This window comes from Triticum urartu, chromosome 6A (genome assembly GCF_056163025.1).
Source record: "Triticum urartu cultivar PI428250 chromosome 6A, HENAU_Tu73, whole genome shotgun sequence".
NCBI lineage: Eukaryota > Viridiplantae > Streptophyta > Magnoliopsida > Poales > Poaceae > Triticum > Triticum urartu.
Genome location: NC_141878.1, coordinates 411639288 through 411659055, shown reverse-complemented (window position 1 = coordinate 411659055; position 19768 = coordinate 411639288). Strand labels below are relative to the sequence as shown.

Sequence of the window (19768 nt, the reverse complement as noted above, 5' to 3'; positions counted from 1 at the left end):
ACCAAACAACCCCTATGATACCAAGTTTTCGTGCACTCAACAGTAGAGTGCAATGGAGTAACGGAGAAAGAATTCCATACCATATCCATTGTCGGAACCACTGATAACCTAACACTTTTTTTGCGGGGAATCTAACACATGCCATACTCTTTTTTAAGCCACTTTCATGGCTAGGGATAAACATGATAAGCAAGACTAAAAACATCATAAGCAAATGTTCTTCGAGACAACAAATGGGGGTTTATTGATGTATCTAACAACGACTTGAGTATGTTGGCGATGCATCATGGCAGAGGCATGTGCACTTAGAAACAAACTACTTCCGACCACAATTGGACTACATGGAACATGGAAGTGATCAACACGATGCAGGAGGGGGGGCTTCACAACCTCGGGAGCGGCCACCATGGTGCAGATTGTATCATCCTCTCTTCAAGACATGCTTTGGTTTCATTCCTTCACTGTGTAAGAGAGGTAAATGTTGTCTCTCATAAACTAACTCCGCTAGCCGTCTCGACACCAACATCTTTGTAGTTAGAGGAGGCGTCGACATCTCTTGTAAAGCGAAAATTCTATACCCACGGAGCTTTACGGGGCTTTTACAAATCTCTAATTAAATTAGCCCAACTAAGCAGCCTCGTAAACCCCGCTAGCATAATGCCCGTGTGTGTAGCATTGCTTCTTGTAAAGTGCCTGGTGGAGGATGTATTAACTTCTTTTTTTTGCGGGAAAGGTGGATGATGTAACTGTTCTTTAATCTGACAAAGTTAGTACCTAAGTTTCAAAGAAGAAAAAAGACAAGCACACGTAGTTCCACACACGCGCGCGCATAGCACAGAAAAAAAAATTAGGGGCTCATTCGGTTCGGAGGATTTTATAACGTAGGAATTAGTACTAGTATAGGAATTTTATAGGATGACACTTGCCATCCTAAGGAATTGACTCGCCTCGTTCTTACATATAAAATGAGCTTTGAGTGGATGTGTAATTTTCTTCAAAAGCATAGGAAATGAATAGTATTCCTACAAAATTCCTGTACACATTTCCTACAAACCGAATGCATCTATAGAAAATTTTTCTCCGGGATCCTTATTCCTATGTGTTTCCTATGAAAATCCTCCAAACCGAATAGGCCCTAGGAGACTACTTCCTCCCGTGGATCTTATTATACAATCACGTAGCAGTACTCACGTAGCATCAAACGTTGAGGAGTTCGAGATCCAACCCAACACAAAAAGGGGAAACATACCGAGGCGTTGCACTTGCACGCATGTCATTTGTGCGTGTGTATGAAGGCCACTGCTACGCGTCATCCAGATGATATTTGCTGAATTTAGGCCGCCTAGCCAGCCTTGCGATCCAGCCTATCGGTCCCAACTTCCCCGCTGCAGTACTGCCCCGCTGACAGACGCATCACGTGAGATGGGCTGGGTTGGGCCACACGTTTTTTGCGCTCACACACATACGTCAACTCTGCATGGCAATACATCCAAAAGAAAGGAACGTACACAGGTGACCATCCAATGGTGGTCTAGTTGTTGTGGGTGTAGTGTGTGAGCGTGAGCAGTGCTGGGACGCTGGACGGCGGCAGCCCGACTGCTTCGATAGCGGCAGCGATCCTACGAGGCATGCTGCGACGAAAGCCTGTCCGCTTCAACGATGTTCCAACAACATGCTTCGACGGTCACCGTGATGGCGCGAGGGCACAACATGCTTCGAGGGCGCCGCGATGGCGCGAGGGCGTGCTTCGGTGGCCGTGGTGATGCTGCAATATCACCCCGGCTGCTTCGAGGATGTTGCGACGACACGCTTTGATGGCCGTGGTGTGCATCGACGGATGCGGCGATGTTACGACGACAACTTGTCTGCTTTAAGGATGTTGCGACATCATGCTTCGACGGCCACGACGGGTGCTTCGGTAGCCACGGCGATGCTACATTGGCAACATGTTTGCTTCAAGGATGTTGCGAGAGCAGGCTTCGACGGCCATAGCGGCAACAGGTCAGTTTCAAGGATGTTGCGACGGTATTCCTCAAAGGCCATGATGGGTGCTTCGGTAGCTGCGGCGATGCTACGAAGGCAACACGTCTGTTTTAAGGATGTTGCGACGGTATTCCTCGAAGGCCACGACGAGTGCTTCGATAGCTGCAGTGATGCTATGACTGCAACCCGGCTGCTTCAAGGATGTTGTGACGACATGCTTTGACGGTCACGACGAGTGCTTCGGTAGCTGCGGTGATGCTACGACGGCAACCCGGCTGCTTCGATGATGTTGCGATGGCGTGCTTCAACAGTTGTGGCAATGATGCGACGAACCGCAACGACGACGTGCTTCGAACCGTCACGGTGGTGCTGCGACGGCGTGCTTCGATGACCACAACGATAATCCAACAAAGGCCCGACTACTTCGACGATGCTGCGACGGCGTGCTTCCGTACCGTGGCTACGAAGACGGCATGGCTGTTTTGACGATGCTACGATGGTAGCTCGGCTGCTCCGATGATGATGCAATGGTATCTATACTACTGCGGCAGCAGCGGCGGCATAAGGATACTACCCTTTTTTTTGCGAAATTAAGGATACTACCCTAAGCATTGCTATATCCAGGCAACCATGACACCATGAGCTTGCTAGGATAAAATCCAACAAATACCCACATTCAACATCAAGAATATGATGCTATGGAATCTTTGTTTGCTGCTTGCTAAGTGCTTTCTATTAAGATTATTTGTAGCATCACATACATGCATAGCTACATGGCTAAACACTGCGTGAGAAAGTACAAGTAGAATGGATTGTTAGACAGTCACGGAACGCAACCACGGCAAAAAGAAAAGAAAAAAAGTCAGGCGCGCGTCTAGCTACTACGAGGGCTACGCGGTCACGTAGGTGGGCTGACTTTGCATGCGGCTAGAAAGAGGCTTCGGCGCCACAGCGATCGAACGGCCCCGGAGGCGGCTGATCAAACCAACAAATCATCCGCCTGTTTTTAAACATTTCCCGTGTATGAAATATGTGTATCCGTTATTACAGCATATATAAATCACTAGACCGAGCTGCTCGGGGACGTGGCGTCGGCCGCGACCTGCGAGGTCTGCGCCGACTTGAGCATGAACCCTCCGACGCTGCCGCCGGCGCCGCGGCCCGGCCTGCTGCTGGAGTCCTCGTCGGTGTAGGCATACGCGAACCCACCGTGCCGCGTCTGGTCCATGCCGGCCATCTCGTCCTCGGCGGAGATGCGCAGCAGCCCCAGCTTGTTGAGCGCCAGGAACAGCGGGCCCATGGTGCAGCTCACCCACGCCGCGATCACCAGGATCAGCACCACGTGCGCGCCCAGCAGCCGCCCTCCGCCGCCCATGAACAGCCCGTACGGCCGCCCCGGCGCGCCGTAGATCTGCTCCACGTACTCCCTGCGCGCGAACAGCGCCGTGAAGATGACGCCCCACGCGCCGCACCCGCCGTGCAGCTGCGCCGCCTCCAGCGGGTCGTCGAACTTGAACCTGGCGGCCAGCTTGTTCAGCCCGATGAGCACCCACGCCGACACGAACCCGCAGATGATCGCCGCCCACGGGTCCACCACGGAGCACCCCGCGGTGATCGCCGCGAAGCCGCCCAGGAGGCCGTTGCAGACGTCCAGCACGTTCCAGTGCCCCGTCTGGAGCCTCTTCCCGAACAGCGTCGTCAGCGCCGCCGTGCTGCCGGCGAGGGTGGTCGTCACGGCCGCGCGGCCTACCGCCGACCACTGCCCGTGGATGCTGCCGGGCGGGCCGTAGGACTTGAGGATGGTGAGGAACGAGCCGGGGTTGAACCCGTACCAGCCAAACCACAGCAAGAAGGTGCCCAGGACGACGAGCGACGCGCTGTGCCCGCGCAGCGCTACCGCTCGTCCGGCGTGGTCGAACCGCCCAATGCGGGGGCCCTCGATGAGCGCGCCCCAGAGCCCGGCCACGCCGCCGACCATGTGGACAACCCCGGACCCGGCGAAGTCGATGACGCCGGAGTTGAAGAGCAACGGCCCCGACGTCCGGGAGGCGGAGGCCCAGCCGTCGGCGGACCAGATCCAGTGGGACACCACAGGGTAGACGAAGCCGGTGAGGAAGGTCGAGTAGATGAGGTAGGCCACGAACTGCGTCCGCTCCGCGATGGAGCCGGAGGTTATCCCGGCCGCGGCGATGGCGAAGGCCCACTGGAAGAGGAAGAAGCTGTAGTCGAAGCCGACCTGGGGAACGTCACGGAGGCCGAAGAAGTGCTTCCCGATGAAGCCGTTGGAGGGCGTACCGAAGGCGAAGGCGAAGCCGAAGAGGTAGTAGAAGAGCGCGCCGGCGGCGGCGTCGAGCACGTTGGTGAGCATGATGTTCATGGTGTTCTTGGCCCGGACGGAGCCCGCGCAGAGCATGGCGAAGCCGAGCTGCATGGCGAACACCAGGTAGGCGGAGAAGAGCAGGTACGTCGAGTCGATCGCCGTGGTGGTGTCCGCGAACTGGTTGCACAGGTAGTCCGTCGCGTTCGCCGCCGCCGTGCCCAGCAGCGGCGCCAGGCTCGCGGCGCACGTCGACATCTTCGGCCGCCTTGCTTCCCTTGCCTTATGACTACTCTGCTCAAGGAGCAATGGCAGGTGCAGGTGTCTGAGAGGCGCGGCGCGAGATGGAGGTGCAAACGGAGCGGACGGATTTATAGGCGAGACGGCAGCAGCGCCGGTAGCCAACCCGTTCAGTTTGTGCTTGGGCCTACCTGCCAGTGAATATTCATTCCTGCGAGCTTGACGTGTGGGACACACCCCTGTGGTTGCTTGTTGCTCTTTTTGTTCCTGGTGGTTGAAAACACCCGCATGCCGGCCGCATACATCTGGAGGACCTGCATTGTTTTTTATCCATTTGCATACTTATTTTAGTTGGGCCTGACTGAGCAATTGGAGGCTAAAAATCAATATATCCACTTAGTTTGATTGTCTGCATGTCCTCTTTCTGCATCGTAGCGATGTCTTCACGTACCGTGTTTGGTTGCTCGCATTGTATGTACTCACACGGGTGCACGTTGTTTGGTTACATACGAGCATAGAGTTGTGCTCACCTTGTACCCTACTTGGTGAGCTTACCAATACTACTACACCTTTCACACGATCACACCAAACACACCAACGCCACAGCACTGCTATGACGATGAATTGGACGAAGATGACGAAGTTCTTCAGTCCTAACGGCCGACACACCTTCTTGCCAACCTCAACCTTGCTGCATGAATACTCTCGCACATATTTGGAGTAGGCATCTTCTGCCGCCTGTCTAGTCTTAAACCCTCATCTGTGGTTGTTGTCGGTGTACCTTGAAACTTGTTTGTTGCAAGCTTCTCATGAACTGTAAACCCCTGAAACCCTACCTTCGAACACCACATACCACTTGCTCCGGTAGTGCAAACAAGCAATAAGTTCAAGCAACAAGCATTAAAACACACAAACATCAAGCAATGAAGAACTCTAGGAGCAAGCAATGGAGCAAAAGAGCATTAGTAAGCATGCATGACCATAACAAGTTCAACCTAGCACTACTTTGGTATCATCCTACCACCACATCTAAAAGAGGGTGTCATCCAACCACCGCAAGTTCGTGATCACCGCAGGGATCACCGTGAGGGGTTAGTATATACCACCTCACCAAAATATACAAACCCTAAAATTGTTTTCAAGCCCTAACTACACAAAATATATGTCGTCATCGTCGTCCTTGTTGCCATCGCCGTCGAGGATCATGCACGCCGTCGCCACCAGCAGAAGCAGCACTAGTACTAGTGCTTGCCCAGCCAGGTCTTTCGGTCAGAGCACCCTGTGGTCCGCTCCCATGGCAACAAACCCAACACCCTAGGCTTTGTTGTCCAGCAGGTGGTTGAGAGCCACCATGAGAGCCTCTGGGCTGAAGCCAATATGATCCATGATGGTGTTGTAGAGCTTAGGGTGGACGGCCACACTCTTGCTCTCCCTGATGGCGGTGGCAACCTCCTTCACTGCCTCAGTCATGCTGCTGAAGACGCTCAGCTCCTCCTCCATGAAGCCTGCCCGCTTCCTCTTCCTATCAAACACAGGAACGTGCTCACAATCCTTCTCAGGAGCATCAACGTTGACGGTGTCTAACTCCTGGGTGTCTGGATACCCCGGCATCGGTGAGCCCGGCAGCTTACCAGAGCCCATGGCATGCTTGCCAGTTGCCAGTTGATACGTCTTCGTCGTATCTATAATTTTTGATTGTTCCATACCAATATTATACAACTTTCATATACTTTTGGCAACTTTTTATACTATTTTTGAGGACTAACATATTGATCCAGTGCCCAGTGCCAGTTCCTGTTTGTTGCATGTTTTTTGTTTCGCCGAAAATCCATATCAAACGGAGTCCAAACGGGATAAAAACGAACGGAGATTATTTTTGGAATATATGTGAAATATGGGAAGAAAATCAACGCGAGACGGTGCCCGGGGGAGCCACTCGTAAGGCGGTTACTGCTCTTCTTCAGCCGCAAGAAAGCTAACTTTCGAAAAAAATCAGAGCAAAGGTTTCAATGCAATCGGAGTTACAGATCTCCGGATATATAAGAAATGGTGAAAGGGCAGAATCCCAGAACGCAGAAACAGAGAGAGACAGAGAGACAGATCCAATCTCGGAGGGGCTCTCGCCCCTCCCATGCCATGGAGGCCATGGACCAGAGGGGAAACCCTTCTCCCATCTAGGGAGAAGGTCAAGTAAGAAGAAGAAGAAGAAGGGGGCTCTCTCTCCCTCTCTCCCAGTGGCGCCGGAACGCCGCCGGGGCCATCATCGTGTGACGGCGGTCTACACCAACACCTCTGTCATCTTCACCAACATCTCCATTACCTTCCCCCCTCTATCTACAACGGTCCACTCTCCCACAACCCGCTGTACCCTCTACTTGAACTTGGTGCTTTATGCTTCATATTATTATCCAACGATGTGTTGCCATCCTATGATGTCTGAGTAGATTTTTGTTGTCCTATCGGTGGTTGATGAATTGCTATGATTGATTTAATTTGCTTGTGGTTATGTTGTTGTCCTTTGGTGCCCATCATATGAGCGCGCGCGTGGATCACACCATAGGGTTAGTTGTATGTTGATAGTACTATGTATTGGAGGGCAAGAGTGACAGAAACTTCAGCCTAGCATAGAAATTGATGCATACGGGATTGAAGGGGGACCAATATATCTTAATGCTATGGTTAGGTTTTACCTTAATGAACGTTAGTAGTTGTAGATGCTTTCTAACAGTTCCAATCATAAGTGCATAGAATTCCAAGTCAGGGATGACATGCTAGCAGTGGCCTCTCCCACACAAAATTTGCTATCGGTCTAGTAAAGTAGTCAATTGCTTAGGGACAATTTCACAACTCCTACCACCACTTTTCCATACTCGTTATACTAACTTTATTGCTTCTTTACCTAAACAGCCCCTACTTTTTATTTACGTGCACTTTATATTCTTGCAAACCTATCCAGAAACACCTACAAAGTACTTCTAGTTTCTTACTTGTTCTAGGTAAAGCGAACGTCAAGCGTGCGTAGAGTTGTATCGGTGGTCGATAGAACTTGAGGGAATATTTGTTCTACCTTTAGCTCCTCATTGGGTTCGACACTCTTACTTATCGAAAGAGGCTACAATTGACCCCCTATACTTGTGGGTTATCAAGACCTTTTTCTGGCGTCGTTGCCGGGGAGCCATAGCGTGGGGTGAGTATTCTCGTGTGTGCTTGTTTGCTTTATCACTAAGTAATTTTTATTTGCTAGTCTAAATTGTTCTCTATCTTTAGTTATGGATATGGAACATGAAATACCAAAACAATTAGGTGTACCTGCTACTCATGGAGATGGGGAACCTCCTAAAACCCTCACTGCTGGTTATGTGAAAAATATTATGTACTACTTTGATAATCCTGAGAAAACCCCATTCAATTATGTATTGGGAGACACGTTGGATCAACGTGAATACTTTAAGGATTATTGCTTGACTCAAAAAGGGAAACTATTATGGGATCAAATTCATATGTTGCATTGGTATGCTCGGGAACTATGCTTGAGATATGATTATACTTGTTGCTCTAGGATGAAGGCTCCACACCTTCCCTTTTCATACAAATTTAATGATGATAAAACCTTGGCTTCTTATGCTAATGGTATATATGACTACTATGATGTGGAACTAATAGAAGAATTTGTTGCTTTTATGGGTGCTTATGAAATTGAATCTTTGTTTAAAGAGTGTGAAAATTTTGATGATTCAGTTTATAGACCTGAAAATTTAGCTATCCTTAAATATTGCTATGATAATTATGAATTAAATTCCGATACTGATGATTTTATTGAGAGAGTCTCTGTTGTCCAAGAAGAGACTAATATTTTGCAGGAGTCTATGGAAGAAGAAATTAATGACATTGTGAGCTCATTGGATGAAAAAGATGAGGAGGAGAGCGAAGAACAAAAGGAGGAAGAGCGGATTGATCACCTGTGCCCACCTTCTAATGAGAGCAACTCTTTATCCCATACATTGTTTAATTTCCCTTCATGCTTACCGAAGGATGAATGCTATGATGACTGTTATGATCCCGTTGATTCTTTTGAAATATCCCTTTTTGATGATGCTTGCTATGCTTGTGGCCAAGATGCCAATATGAATTATGCTTATGGAGATGAACTTGCTATAGTTCCTAATGTTAAACATGAAATTGTTGCTATTGCACCCACGCATGATAGTCCTATTATCTTTTTGAATTCTCCCAACTACACTATATCGGAGAAGTTTACCCTTATTAAGGATTATATTGATGGGTTGCGTTTTACTATTACACATGATGATTTTGATAGATATAATATGCATGTGCTTGCTGCTCCTACTTGCAATTATTATGAGAGAGGAACTACATCTCCGCCTCTTTATGTTTCAAACACGAATTTTTTTGCAAGAAACTGCTTATGATATGTATTGGCCTTTACTTGATGTGCATGAATTGTTCTTGTATGACATGCCGATGCATAGGAAGAGAGTTAGACTTCGTCATTGCTTGATATATGTTACTTTGTGCTCACTACTAAATTACAAATCATTGTTAATTAAATTTGGCTTTGATATACCTTGGGATCCGAGTGGATTCATTACTTGAGCACCATATGCCTAGCTTAATGGCTTTAAAGAAAGCGCTGCCAGGGAGACAACCCAAAAGTTTTAGAGAGTCATTTATTTCTGTTGAGTGATTTCATATAGTTTAAAAACAAAAAAATAAAGAGGGGAACCCAATTTTTTTTCAAAAAAGGAAAGTGAAAGTGAGAGAGACAAGCATGGTTGAAGTGGGGGAGCTCCTTTAACTTTGTTCAAACTTTGTGAATCTTGATTACAGAAAATTTTCAAGAAAAATAATTATCCCCTTGTACAATTCCATTGTATTATGAAAATAATGTGCGAAGGTTTGCCTTTAGGATGTTTTAGATTACTTGTTGGTTTGTACGGTGTAGGACAGAAACTTTGGCTGTAGCGCGCGATTTTACATTTTTTGCTAGAACATCAAATGGTTCTGGAACTTTTTGCACTGTATTTCTATATAAATTGTTTATTTGTCCTAATTTTGGTAGAATGTTTGGAGAAATAGAGGTATGGTGAATGTTCAGATTATTACAGACTGTTCTGTTTTAGACAAATTCTGTTTTTGATGCATAGTTTGCTTCTTTTGATGAAACTACCGATTTATATCAGTGGATTAAGCCATGGAAAAGTTATATTACAGTAGCTAAAATGCAAAAACAAAATATGAATTTGTTTGCAACAGTACTTAGAGTAGTGATTTGCTTTATTGTACTAACGGATCTTACCGAGCTTTCTGTTGAGTTTTGTGTGATTGAAGTTTTCAAGTTTGGGGAGAGATCACGATGGATGAAGGAATAAGGAGTGGCAAGAGTCTAAGCTTGGGGATGCCAGAGGCACCCCAAGTAAATATTCAAGGACTCCCAAGCAACCAAGCTTGGGGATGCCCCGGATGGCATCCCCTCTTTTTTCTAACGATCATCGGTAATTTCACTTGGAGCTATATTTTTATTCGTCACATGATATGCGTAAATCTTGGAGCATATTTTTCATTTAGTTTTCACTTTTCTTTGATGCACCATGCTGGTATGAGATGGTCCTTGGTTGATTTATAGAATGCTCATTGCACTTCACTTATATCTTTTGAGTATGGCTTTATAGAATGCTTCATGTGCTTCGCTTATATCAGTTGAAGTTTGGATTGCCTGTTTCTCTTCACATAGAAAACTGCCATTTGTAGAATGCTCTTTTGCTTCACTTATATTTGTTAGAGCGTGGGCATATCTTTTGTAGAAGGAATTAAACTCTCTTTCTTCACTTATATCTATTTAGAGAGATGACAGGAATTGGTCATTCACATGGTTAGTCATAAAATCCTACATAAAACTTGTAGATCACTGAATATGATATGTTTGATTCCTTGCAATAGTTTTGTGATATAAAGATGGTGATATTAGAGTCATGCTAGTGGGTAGTTGTGGATTGTAGAAATACTGCTGTTCAAGTTTGTGATTCCCGTAGCATGCATGTGTGGTGAACCGTTATGTGATGAAGCCAGATCATGATTTATTTATTGATTGTCTTCCTTACGAGTGGCGGTTGGGGACGAGCGATGGTCTTTTCCTACCAATCTATCCCCTAGGAGCATGCGCATAGTACTTTGTTTTGATGACTAATATATTTTTGCAATAAGTATGTGAGTTCTTTATGACTAATGTTGAGTCCATGGATTATACGCACTCTCACCCTTCCATCATTGCTAGCCTCTTCGGTACCGTGCATTGCCCTTTCTCACCTCGAGAGTTGGTGCAAACTTCGCCGGTGCATCCAAACCTCGTGATACGATACGCTCTATCACACATAAGCCTCCTTATATCTTCCTCAAAACAGCCACCATACCTACCTATTATGGCATTTCCATAGCCATTCCGAGATATATTGCCATGCAACTTCCATCATCGTCATATACATGACTTGAGAATTCATTGTTGTCGGTGTCAAAACCGGCGGATCTCAGGTAGGGGGTCCCGAACTGTGCGCCTAAGGCGGATGGTAACAGGAGGCAGGGGACACGATATTTTACCCAGGTTCGGGCCCTCTTGATGGAGGTAAAAGCCTACGTCCTGCTTGATTTATTCTTGATAATATGAGTAGTACAAGAGTTGATCTACCACAAGATCGGAGAGGCTAAACCCTAGAAGCTAGCCTATGGTATGATTGTATGTTGTCCTACGGACTAAAACCCTCCGGTTTATATAGACACCGGAGGGGGCTAGGGTTACACAAGGTTGGTTACAAAGGAGGAGATATACATATCCGTATTTCCTAGCTTGCCTTCCACGCCAAGTAGAGTCCCATCCGGACACGGGACAAAGTCTTCAATCTTGTATCTTCATGGTCCAACAGTCCGGCCAAAGGATATAGTCCGGCTATCCGGAGACCCCCTAATCCAGGACTCCCTCAGTAGCCCCCGAACCAGGCTTCAATGACGATGAGTCCGGCGTGCAGTGTTGTCTTCGGCATTGCAAGGCAGGTTCTTCTCCAAATTTCGAACGTTTGTTAAGCAGTGTCCAGTCCCATAAATGTTGGACCTCCTGGCTTCTGTGCCCAATAAGGGCTATCTTCCATGCGTCGAATGAATGCAAGACGCCAGGGCATTTTTACGTTCGCCCCCTAGCCAGATAAATAAATTGTCTATTAAAGGGACGGGGATTCTTAGATCCAATCCATACCATCCTCTCCCAACGAGAATCCATCGAAGCGTGCTTCGGAAAGATCCACTCCAGCATGGCCGACCTCCGCAGCTCCTCCTCTCGTCCCCGTAGCCCCAAGCCCGGTGATTGGGAGAGGTGTTCAGTCCCACACAGTCGACTAGTCGAACTGCAGACTAAGGGATTTCTCCCTCCAGCGTATATGGTGCCCGTCCGAGCCGGGCTCGCCACCTACAATGGCGGGGAGCAAGCGGAGAGCTTCCCCAGCCCCTCTACGGGGGGGGGGGGGGTATGCCTTGTCCCTTATTTATTGAGGGGACTCGGATTTCCGATTCATCCATTCCTCCGCGGGCTCCTGGAGTTCTACGGCCTCCAACTGCACAATTTCACCCCCGCTTCCATTTTACACATCGCCGGCTATGTTGCCCTCTGCGAGTTATTCCTGGGTTGCGAGGCTCATTTCGAGCTGTGGAAAAGGCTATTTTGCCTCGTCCCTCGCACACAGAAGGGGTCACTTTATCAAGTGGGCGGAGCCGAAATATGGCGCATCACCGAAACCGGATACCTGTCCGGTACTCCAAAGAAGACGTCCAAAGACTGGCCTTCGAATGGTTTTATATGGAGGACGTCCCCCTTCCGGACCCTGTTCGGCGGGGTCTTCCTGAGTTCAGCAATGCTCCTCTGAAGAAACGCCGAAGTTGGCGCCCATGGAGCCCCCAGGTGGAAGACAACAGAGAAGTCCTTTACCTGATGAACCGGATTAAAGCACTGGCTCAATCAGGATTGACAATAATCGAAGTTATGTCAATATGTATAATGTGGGGAGTGCAACCACTTCAATATCGAGGGCACCCCTTGTGGTGTTATAACGGGGAAGATGACGCCACCCGTTGTGGGCGTAAGGGTCCGGACAAAGCTGCCGCATTGGCAAAAATTCTGTCCGAATTGTTCAAGGGAGAGGAAGAGGAGTTCATCCGTATCAAACCACGGGATGGATTCTCCATGTACAACCCTCCAAGCTGGGTAAGTTACATCTCCTTACTCCCATTCTTCCCGCATTCTTTGTCGTAGGTACTTACCTTGCCATTCTGCGGCAGGAACTGCGAAAAGCCATAAGGGAGGTCAGCAGCCCATCTCCACAACCAGAGGACCCTGACCGGGCCCTCGGTTCCGAACTCGAAGAAGATCCGGACATATTCGTGGAGCTGATAAACCGACAGTTCTATCAATTAAGCTGTGATAACGCCATGGTAGCCATTATGGCCGACTATCCTGGACTGGTTCCTGCATCGCACGTAAGGAAAACCGAAAATCCCAACTCCAAAAACTAGGATCCCCTTTTAGACACTTCACCTACCACACACATATGGTGTTTTCACAGGGAAGGCATTCGGGACGCCATGCCGAACCCGCAGCAACTCGCCAACAAGAGGCACCGAGGCTGGGCAGGCCGAAAAGGAAGGCGGTCAGGACGGAGACGCTGGCGCAGAGGTATGACAGAAACCCCGCTCCGTGGTTGTCGTCTTTCTTGAAATGTAATGACGTCCATGTTTCTTTAACAGAAAAAACGCTCATCAGAATATGTCCAGTGAGGCTGCCGATCATGCTTCCACCAGTCGGGCTCCAGGACCGGACATAGAGGCGGAAGCCGACATGGGGAGGACGCCGGATAGTCCCCCTACAGAGGATGCAGATAGGCTATCCGCTACACATTCAGAAGTGGAGAGCGCCATGAATCATAGGCGTCGCCGGGCCATACTCCGCGACGCTTGCTTCTCACTAGAGGCATTTGATGCCTTCAATTCTGGAGAAGCGTACCTCCGTGCCGCTCAAAATGGTCTAGCCAGAGCCACGGACCAGTATGTAAAGGATTTACGGGTAAGAAAATCTGACAATTATATGTATCAGTAGCCCCTGAGACTTGAAACAGTTAGCAGAACTGATTTAAGGATCATCTTATTGTGCAGGTTCTTACAGAGAGGAATAGTCGACTGTCACAGGAGCTGGAAGAATGCAAGACCCAACTTCGGGCCACTGTTGCCGCATGAAGGAACCTAAAAAGTCCCCAGCTGGTAACATTTCTTTCAAAGAATGATAGGTATCATATAGCATGCGGCATAGCTGCAGATCTAATAGTAGATGTTGCAGATGAATCCGGAGAGAATCCGGAGGAGGAGCATGTCGTACGACAGCTAAAGGTTGGCGAACGCGTGCTAACTGAGGTTAGGCGGGAGAAAAACAATCTCCAAGACGCCAACACCAAGCTGGGCATGGAGCTGAAAGATGTTTGGGCCCAGCTTGCGGACTCCGAGAAGGAGAATAAGCGGCTTCGACGTGGCATTTTCAGTAAGTGCTTGAACGAACCCTTAAAAAAGGGGTCGGCGGAGAAGCTGGCTAACAGACTTATGTCTGCAGGTATGCTGACGGATCGTCCCGCGGAGGAGATGCTCGGGTCTGCGGGTGATCTTCTATCCGAGCTCTCACAGCTGCACGAACAAGTTTGGCAGGTGATGCAAGGTGTTGCCCAGGCCTTGTGGCCAGCCGTCTCCCTGCCCGAAGGCATGGGAGAGCTTGCGGAGAAGCTCAAGGGAGCACGGCAGCGCTTCCGATTATGGAAGATATCGGCCTGCCGTCAAGGTGCCAGAGAAGCCTGGGCCATGGTGAAGACGCGGTATACCAAGACTGACCCAAACCACATGGCTGAGGCCGGACCTGTGGGTCCTGATGGGAAAGAGATCCCCGTTAGCTTAGTGTATGGGCAAGTAGAATTAGCCGCAAATTATTCCCAACAGGATTGTAGGCTAGACCGCCTGTTGGATGGTATAGAGGAGGAATTTAGTCAGTCTGCATGACTATGTAACTAAAGTGACATGTATAATGCCTTCTAGCCGGATTGTAGATCATTTGTCATGGTGGACCTTTTCACTTCAACCTCGGGACGCGATAGTCCGGAGTGTGTCCGAATACCCACTCAGTTATATAAGAACCGAGGTATGCGTGGAGACCAGGCGTAGGGGTCATTAGTGCTTGAACAGACAAGTGCCCAACTAGTTATGTTATATTACATGGGTAGTAAGAAACATCTTCCAGGGAGAATAGTTCCGTTAAGGGTTCCTTTCCCTGGGTACGCATGCCCTAAAGTGCATGTCCGGACTGCGAGAGGAAACGCAGGAAAAAACATCTGGGGGCACATATGGAAAATAAATAAATAAAAATCATCTTTTGTTCACCGATCAAATATTCTCTTAAGAATGCCAGCTTTTGGCTTCACCCAGTCTGAGGTACACATCCGGCTGACCCGACAGTAACAATCGCAGACGTGCTCCCTTATACCCTAGCTGAATTAACGGGAACGTAGGGAATAAATACAAGAGCCAGGCAACCCAGCTTGGCCAAAACTTAAGTCATATCGATGCATATAATGGCGAAGAAAAGGTACATGTGGAAGAATAACACATGTGCTAGGCATGAAACCCAGATGGATAGTTAAGCTTCTGTGTAAGAAGCCCCCAGGTATAATGAGCGCGGTTAGCGCATCTATAATGTGCAAGCGAGGCACAAGTTGGCCCTTGAAGTCCTTGAGGAAGAACAAAAAAAGAAAGAAAGAGAAAAAAGAGACAGATAATACATATTCAAAAAATGGACAAAGGAAGGAGACAAACATAGAGTCCGGCGCTAGGCGTAGAATCTTCGGAGCCTGGCTACGTTCCATGGGTTCGGCTCAAGTCGATTATTCGATGCATCCCGCAGACGGTACGCTCCACCAGTCAGAACTTGGTCAATAATGAAGGGACCTTCCCATTTGGGCTCGAGCTTGGACTTTTTCTTCTCCGGCAGGCTTAGAACTAACTCGCCAACGTTATAAGTTTTGGCCTGTACTTCTCTGCTTTGGTATCTACGAGCCTGTTGCTGATAAAATGCGGAACGGGCTTTTGCCACATCGCGCTCCTCCTCCAGGGTGTCTAGACTGTCCTACCGATCGAGCTCGGCTTCTCTTTCTTTGTACATGCGCACTCGAGGTGAGTCATGAATTATGTCATGGGGCAGGACTGCCTCTGCGCCGTACACCATAAAGAAGGGTGTATATCCGGTACTACGATTCGGCGTGGTTCGCAGCCCCCAGAGTACGGAGTCGAGCTCCTCTAACCAGTGCGTGTTAGACTCCGTTAAGGACCGCACTAACCTGGGTTTAATGCCGCTCATGATAAGACCATTTGCTCGCTCAACTTGGCCATTGGTTTGTGGGTGATAGACGGAAGCATAATCGAGCTTGATGCCCATGTTGCTGCACCAGAGCTTTACCTCGTTGGCCGTGAAGTTTGTATCATTGTTAGTGATGATGCTGTGGGGGACGCCATAACGGTGTACAACCCCGGATATGAAGTCTATCACCGGTCCGGATTCGGCTGTTTAAACAGGTTTGGCTTCTATCCATTTGGTGAATTTATCCACCATGACCAGTAAGTATTTTTTCTTGTCGATTCCCCCCTTAAGGGGTCCGACCATGTCAAGCCCCTAGACCGCGAAGGGCCAGGTAATAGGGATTGTTTGGAGGGTGGTGGGTGGCATATGGCTTTGGTTTGCAAAAAGCTGGCAACCGGCACAGCGTTGGACCAAGTCCTGTGCGTCTGCCCGGGCCGTCGGCCAATAAAAATCTGTACGGAAGGCCTTGCTTACAAGGGCCCGGGCTGTGGCGTGGTGGCCGCCGAGTCCGGCGTGAATTTCTGCCAAAAGCTTCCGCCCTTCCTCTTCGAAGATACACCTTTGAAGGACTCCGGTAGTGCTTTTCTTATATAGTTCTCCCTCATGGACCCTGTAGGATTTAGATCGCCGCATTATGCAGCGTGCCCCATTTTGGTCCTCGGGAAGTTCCTGCCTAGTTAGGTAGGCCAGGAATGGTTCTATCCACGGGGCGATGACGACCATTATTACGTGGGATGAAGGTGTTATTTCGGTGGCAGAGCCTCCGATTATGTCAGAGTGTTCGGTATCGGGCGTTTTGGCCGGGTCCGGACTATTGTTACCGGTGTCCCCTTCCCATACCACCGATGGCTTAAACAACCTCTCCAAAAAGATGTTGGGGGAGGGGACCGCATCGCATTTTGCGCCGATGCGGGCGAGGATATCCGCCGCCCGATTGTTTTCCCGAGCCACGTGGTGAAATTTGAGCCCCTCAAACCGAGCTGACATCTTCAGGACGGCATTTCGATAGGCCGCCATCTTCGGATCCTTGGCATCGAAGTCTCCATTTATCTGGGATATTGCGAGGTTTGAATCCCCACGCACCTCCAGGCGTTGAATGCCCATGGAGACTGCCATCCGAAGACCATGCAACAGAGCTTCGTATTCGGCTGCGTTGTTGGAGTCTGTATACAGTATCTACAGTACGTACTGAATGGTATCTCTAGTTGGGGACGTCAGGACGACGCCATCCCCTAGACCAGCCAGCATTTTAGAGCCATCGAAGTGCATGATCCAATTGGAGTATGCGCCGTACTCTTTAGGGAGTTCGGCTTCCGTCCATTCGGCGACAAAGTCGGCCAATACTTGCGGTTTAATGGCTCGCCGGGGTTTATATGTTATGTCGAACAGGAGGAGCTCAATGGCCCATTTGACAATCCGGCCCGTAGCGTCGCGGTTGTTTATAATATCATTAAGTGGCACCTCCGAGGCTACTGTGATCTAACACTCCTGAAAGTAGTGTCGCAGCTTCCGGGATGCCATGAATACCGCATAGGCTATCTTTTGGTAATGTGGGTACCGTGATTTTCATGGAGTGAGGACAGTGGATACATAATATACCGGCTTTTGAAGAGGGAATTTATGTCCGTCCGCTTCTCGTTCGGCGACGAGCAATGCGCTTACAACCTGATGAGTTGCCGCAATGTATAATAGCATTGGTTCGCCAATGTTTAGCGCGGCCAGGATTGGGTTGGTTGCCAGTATGGCTTTTATTTCTTCCAATCCGGCTGTGGCAGCATCCGTCCACTCGAAGTGTTCGGTGCGCCGAAGGAGGCGATAAAGGGGTAATGCCTTTTCTCCTAAGCGGGAGATAAAGCGGCTTAGAGCCGCCACACATCCAGTTACTTTCTGGATTTGTTTGAGGTCTGTTGGGGTAGCCAATTGTGACAATGCTCGGATTTTAGCCGGATTAGCTTCAATTCCTCTACTGGAGACAATGAAGCCCAGGAGCTTTCCGGCTGGTACGCCGAAAATGCATTTTTCCGGATTGAGCTTGATGTCGTATGTTCGGAGGTTGTCGGATGTGAGCCTCAAGTCGTCTATAAGAGAGTCGACGTGTTTGGTTTTAATGACCACGTCATCTACGTATGCCTCTACTGTTTTGCCGATCTGTTTCTCCAGACATGTCTGGATCATGCGCTGATATGTTGCACCGACGTTTTTGAGCCCGAAAGGCATTGTGTTGAAACAGAAGGGGTCGTATGGTGTGATAAATGCCGTTGCGGCTTGGTCGGACTCCGCCATCTTGATTTGGTGGTAGCCGGAGTATGCGTCGAGGAAACACAATGACTCGTGTCCTGCAGTAGCATCGATAATTTGATCGATGCGTGGGAGGGGGAAGGGATCCTTTGGGAAAGCCTTGTTGAGGTCCTTGAAATCGACGCATAGGCGCCAGGATTTGTCCTTCTTTGGTACCATCACCAGGTTTGCTAGCCAGTCCGGGTGTTTTATTTCTCTAATGAATCCGGCCTCCAATAACTTGGCTAGTTCCTCTCCCATAGCATGTCTCTTAGGTTCAGAGAAATGCCGAAGAGCCTGCTTGACCGGCTTGAATTCCTTTAGGATATTGAGGCTGTGCTCGGCCAGCCTGCGTGGTATTCCTGGCATGTCTGAGGGGTGCCAGGCGAATATGTCCCAATTCTCGCGCAGGAACTCTCGTAGTGCGGCGTCCATGGCGGGGTTTAACTGTGCCCCGATGGAGGCTGTTTTTGTAGGGTCCGTTGGGTGGACTTGGAATTTGACTATTTCATTCGCTGGTTTAAAAGAGGTGGACTTGGATCTCTTGTCAAGTATTACGTCGTCCCTGTCCACAATGGAGCGTAGCGTAGTTAATTCCTTGGTCGAAAGGGCTTCGGATAATGCTTCGAGGGCCAGTGCGGCTGTTTTGTTTTCGGCGCGGAGTGCTGTGTCTGGATCACTAGCGAGAGTGATGATTCCGTTGGGCCCGGGCATTTTGAGCTTCATGTACCCATAATGGGGTATGGCTTGGAAGATCGTGAACGCCTCCCGTCCTAAAAGGGCGTGGTATCCACTACTGAACGGTACCACTTGGAATGTAATTTCTTCGGACCTATAGTTCTCCGGCGTGCCGAATACCACATCTAGTGTGATTTTCCCAGCACAGCGTGCTTCCCGACTAGGGATGATTCCTCTGAAAGTTGTGTTGCTTTGCTCAATGCGGTTCCAGTCTATTTCCATTTTCTGAAGAGTTTCCTCATAGATGAGGTTTAATCCGCTGCCGCCGTCCATGAGTACTTTGGTGAGTCAAAAGCCGTCCACAATTGGACTGAGGACTAGTGCAGCTGGTGCTCGGGCAGTTCGGAATTTAGGTTCGTCACTGGCATTGAAGGTAATAGCCGTGTCACTCCATGGATTCATTGTTGCTATGTGGAAGATTTCGGCAAGGCTGTGGAGTGTTCGCTTGCGCCTATTATTTGATGTGAAGGTTTCAAAAACTGTTAATACCGTATTGTTATCCACGGGATGATGCTCTATGGCATTTGGGATGAGAAGATCCTCACCACTTTGGGCCACCTGCCGGAGTATCCAACATGCTCTAAGGCTGTGTGTTGGTATGGTATCCGCCGTACTATGGATCTTGCAGGGTCCGTGAGCCATCCTTCCAATACGGTTCCACGCCCTGTAGAGGGTTTTTGCTTCTTTGTAATTAACTCGGGTGTCTTATGATAGTGCACCCTTTTACTTCGGACTGGGTGTGTATTCGGAGCCGGATTATCCCAAAATTT

At 48.9% G+C, this 19768-nt stretch overlaps 1 protein-coding gene across 1 annotated transcript; it reads right to left on the bottom strand.

The window, feature by feature from the left end:
* Nucleotides 1-2962: 2962 nt before the first annotated feature.
* LOC125517604 (ammonium transporter 1 member 2) lies at nucleotides 2963-4660 on the bottom strand. The gene has a single exon (XM_048682813.2). The coding sequence runs from the start codon at nucleotides 4556-4558 to the stop codon at nucleotides 3047-3049; it is 1512 nt and encodes a 503-aa protein (XP_048538770.2). The 5' UTR covers nucleotides 4559-4660; the 3' UTR covers nucleotides 2963-3046.
* Nucleotides 4661-19768: the final 15108 nt, after the last annotated feature.